The sequence below is a fragment of the Triticum aestivum genome, chromosome 5D (genome assembly GCF_018294505.1).
Source record: "Triticum aestivum cultivar Chinese Spring chromosome 5D, IWGSC CS RefSeq v2.1, whole genome shotgun sequence".
Taxonomy (NCBI): domain Eukaryota; kingdom Viridiplantae; phylum Streptophyta; class Magnoliopsida; order Poales; family Poaceae; genus Triticum; species Triticum aestivum.
In genome coordinates, this window is record NC_057808.1 from 117,219,761 (window position 1) to 117,223,533 (window position 3,773).

The following is a 3,773-nucleotide window of genomic DNA, read 5'->3' on the forward strand; positions in this document are numbered from 1 at the left end:
GGGACTGCCGAACCAGCTGCAATTTAGACACCCAAAAGTAAGTACTATAGTAGCATGTTCCGCGCATCTCCTAGTGATTCAAGCGCTAGTTTGATCAATACCATTTAGCATGCTTGCTTATCAGTTTTATTGACCTCTATTTCTTGTAAAGTGGTTGTGGCAGCAACCCGGGAATAATTACTGTGGATACTACATTTGCGAGTCCATCCGCTACCATACCTGTGAGCGGGGCTACACTGAAGAACAATATGAAGTGCGTAAGCAATAATATTCACAATTTTATTTTATTACCATCATTTGTGTTGAGTTTCATTTATTCATATATATATGTATTGACCCCCTTCTTCAAATTAGATTTTTCGGAAGCGGGATGAACTCCTAGCATCAGATCGTATGCGAGGAATTCAAGAGGAATTGGCGGCATTCTTCCTTGACCACGTGATCGCTGAAAACGGAGAATACTATGTGGACCCTGTGTTCCTACAATATAATTAGGAGATTGTATTGTAAGAGATAATTATTGTATATATGTAGCCGGTAGTGTCGGATAGATATACGAGAACTTGTTGTTCGACCAATATCTCGGAGAAGGAGAGGTGGTCGATATCACTTCTCTCTGTATGCATATATATATGTTCATGACGATCTTCTGTTTCCTTCATTTGATTACTAGCTAGCGTGTCTACTCCTCTCCATACGTATATAGTACGTAGCGTCGACAAAGCACGGAGATAAAAGAGGCACTTCTCTCTATTAATTAGCTAGCTAACACAATATATGAAACACCTAAATTAACCCCCCAAAACCCCTAAACCACCCCCTTTCAAAAAAAACAAAAACCTCAGCTCCTGCCAGGTGCTGACGCGTGGATGCCTATTGGTCCCGGTTGGTGGCACCAACCGGGACCAAAGGCCCTCCTGCCTGGGCTCCCCGCACCGGCCACGTGGACGGCCTTTAGTCCCGGTTCGTGTAAGAACCGAGACTAAAGGGCTAGGGCATTAGTAACGACCTTCTAGTCCCGGTTCATGAACCGGGGTAAAAGCCCCTTTTCCTATTAGAGGATGGCAGCTCCAGCGGCTGACACATCTTGTTGATTTTATAGCATAAATGTCTTCCGGTTGATGTCGAACTTGTCGGACGAAGAGAGTTGAGGTTCCTGCACGCCACTGAAGTTCACCACCTTTCGGACGTGCGGTAAGATCGACGCCGGGAGGTCGCAGTGGATCTGGCTGTCGCGGTTGCAGTCTAAGAGGATCGCCTTTGTCTTTTGAAGCAGCTGGCCGTAGGTGGGCGGCCGATGCGCGAACCACGCCGCGGCGAAGAAGCTGTACGTCAGGGCTCCCATGGCCATGGTCTCATGGCCGTAACCATCCTGCGCATCTTCGTCGTCGGTGCAGCCGCTGATCAGGATGGCGTGACCGCCGCTCGTGTTCTTCCAAGCGCCATTCGGAGCGCTGTGATCCATCCACTGGGGTTTCCCGTTCCTAGATAATACGGTGAGAGTGTTAATGGTAGTACAATCAATGGTGCACGCCTGATTTACTGAAAGTAGTAGCAGTGGTACTTTTTTATCTGGCAAAGGTTGGGGAGATCAAGGACGGTGCCGCTGCGGCAGGCGTCGATGATGGCGTGGAGCCTGACGCCCTGCACGAGCGGGCGGACGATGGCCTCGTTGATCTCGTCGTCCACGATGGCGCCGTTCAGCTGCCAATCCAGCGGGCAGATGCTCTCGTCCTGGCCGTCCTGCTCGTCGCCGTCCTTGTCTTCCTCCTGATCGCCGTGGCCGGAGAAGTGGAACACAAGGGAGTCCCCGGAGCTGCACCCATGCACCAGCCACCGCATCGCCACTAGGATGTTGGCCCTTGTTGGCCTCCTGTACGGGTCGCGCTCTTCATCTGCGCGTAGCATTAGCAAGAGCAAGGACATGAACTCGAAGCACAGAGAAAACTTGGTGGATGCGATTCTTTCTCTTACCGGTAAGGACAAGGATGCAATCGCTTGGGAAGCCGTACTTGAGGGTGAGCAGGAAGCTCATGCACTTGACATCGTTGATGGGGCCGGGCAGCTCGGCCGCCGTTCCGGTGTAGTTGATGCCGACCAAGAGAGCGCGCTTGTTGCCGTACACCGGCGGGTATCCCGGGTGCGGCCTCGCGCGGCCAATGTTCGTGAACACGCTCCTGACGAAGCCGACGGCCCCGTGCACGACGGCGCCGTGCCGTTCGACGCGCGTCGCCCTGCGGCAGTGCGCGCACTGCACGGAGCTCGCGCCCCGCGTGACAGCCAAGCGCGCGCCGCACTGGCCGCACTCCATGGCTATGGCCAGCGGCTTGTTCTGCCTCTACCTCTGCCTTGCCTGCCTCAGTGACTCGGCTCCATGTCCCTTTTATAGTGGCCAAGTGAAGCGCAAATGGCATGGCTTTGCATAGATTGAACATACATTAGCAGGAGAATCCCTTCCGGACTTCTATAATGGGAGAATCGCATGCACTGCAGCACGATGGAGATTAACAAATTGACGGCGTGAAGAAGTTGGCATAGGATTCCGGCCGGTAACCACTGCCATAAGAAAGAGAGATATGCGACATTTCCCGTTGAAGTTCAGAACTTTGCTGGCTGATATATTACAACTAGCACTATTTGATTTGCAAGCTAGGTTCCCCGCCTAGCTTGGCTACTCGTATCATTCCAAGGACTAGGCCACTATCACCACGTTGGAGGGGGTATGGTTCACGTTTCAGCCTTTTGTTTTCTTGTTTTGAGAAGAGGGATAACATACTCTCCAAAAAGAAGAGGGATAACACATCCTGGTTTCTACATCAATTGATGCACACACCACTTAATTATTTATGCAAAATGTTTACAACATCCAGATAATAAAGTTGACATAAACACCACACTTGGCAACAAGAGAGAAAATAACACAAAAGTAAATAGAAGATATAAGGCTTTTTTTTCGAGAATACGTCAATGGCGTACCTTATCTTTATGGAAGGGATCAAACGTATTTACAAGAAACTTAAGGACATGCGAACACTCCTCAAGCAATACAACACATCCACAACAAACTACCAAATACAAAAGACTACTTTCTCACAAAACGTTGCAACCCTACCACTCCTACCCATGCTGTCCTCCACTCTTGTATCTCCTGCAAAATTAGATGTGTGAGATCGCGCGCCGCTAGCACTTGGTTTGTCTGGTTGAACACCCTCACATTGCGCTGCTTCCACAGAGCACAGGCCACCAAGATTACCAATGTGTCACCCTCTTTTTTGTGCCTTGTGGAAGTGCTTTCGCCCGGACAACCACCATTGGAGATATGTATCTTGAATGTTTGGCCGAGGGACGTCCAAATCCAGGGCAGAAAAGCAGCCCTCCCACACCTCTCTGGCATACACACACTGGATTAAGATGTGTTCAACATTGTCCTCATTTTGCAAGCACGTGTAGCAAGGTGACGGTTGATCTTGCAGCCCATGTCGTGCTCTCCTGTCCGAGGTCCACAAGTGATGTTGAACAGCCAGCCATGCAAAAAATTGCACTTGAGTATTGCCCAGCTTTTCCAGATACAAGCGGCAAAAGGAGAAGTGACTCCCCCGGCGCAGAGCCGATGATATGTTGATCTAGCCGTGTACACTCCTGAAGGATCCGCAGGCCAAGAGAATATGTCAGGGCTACCTGCCTGCCGCTGAACCGTGTCAATGGCCTGATTCAGGTGCAAGAGTTGTATGTGTGCGGTGAAAGATAGATCTCCTCTCACATCCTGAGTCCAT

At 50.3% G+C, this 3,773-nt stretch overlaps 1 protein-coding gene across 1 annotated transcript; it reads right to left on the reverse strand.

Annotated features, from left to right (window-relative positions):
- Nucleotides 1–865: 865 nt before the first annotated feature.
- On the reverse strand, nt 866–2,331 carry LOC123124457 (metacaspase-1). The gene is made up of 3 exons (XM_044545074.1): nt 1,975–2,331; nt 1,565–1,895; nt 866–1,484 (listed from the first exon to the last, which is right to left on the reverse strand). The coding sequence occupies exons 1-3, from the start codon at nt 2,309–2,311 to the stop codon at nt 1,097–1,099; spliced, it is 1,056 nt and encodes a 351-aa protein (XP_044401009.1). The 5' UTR covers nt 2,312–2,331; the 3' UTR covers nt 866–1,096.
- Between the last annotated feature and the right edge of the window lie 1,442 nt (nt 2,332–3,773).

What these genes read in the sequence shown, in the direction of transcription:
- LOC123124457 (XM_044545074.1), bottom strand. Translation starts at nt 2,311, where the DNA reads ATGGAGTGCGGCCAGTGCGGCGCGCGCTTGGCTGTCACGCGGGGCGCG. An exon ending in TTGCATCCTTGTCCTTACCG is followed by an intron (nt 1,896 to 1,974) that starts GTAAGAGAAAGA and finishes TGCTACGCGCAG; the next exon opens with ATGAAGAGCGCGACCCGTAC. An exon ending in AACCTTTGCCAGATAAAAAA is followed by an intron (nt 1,485 to 1,564) that starts GTACCACTGCTA and finishes CGTATTATCTAG; the next exon opens with GAACGGGAAACCCCAGTGGA.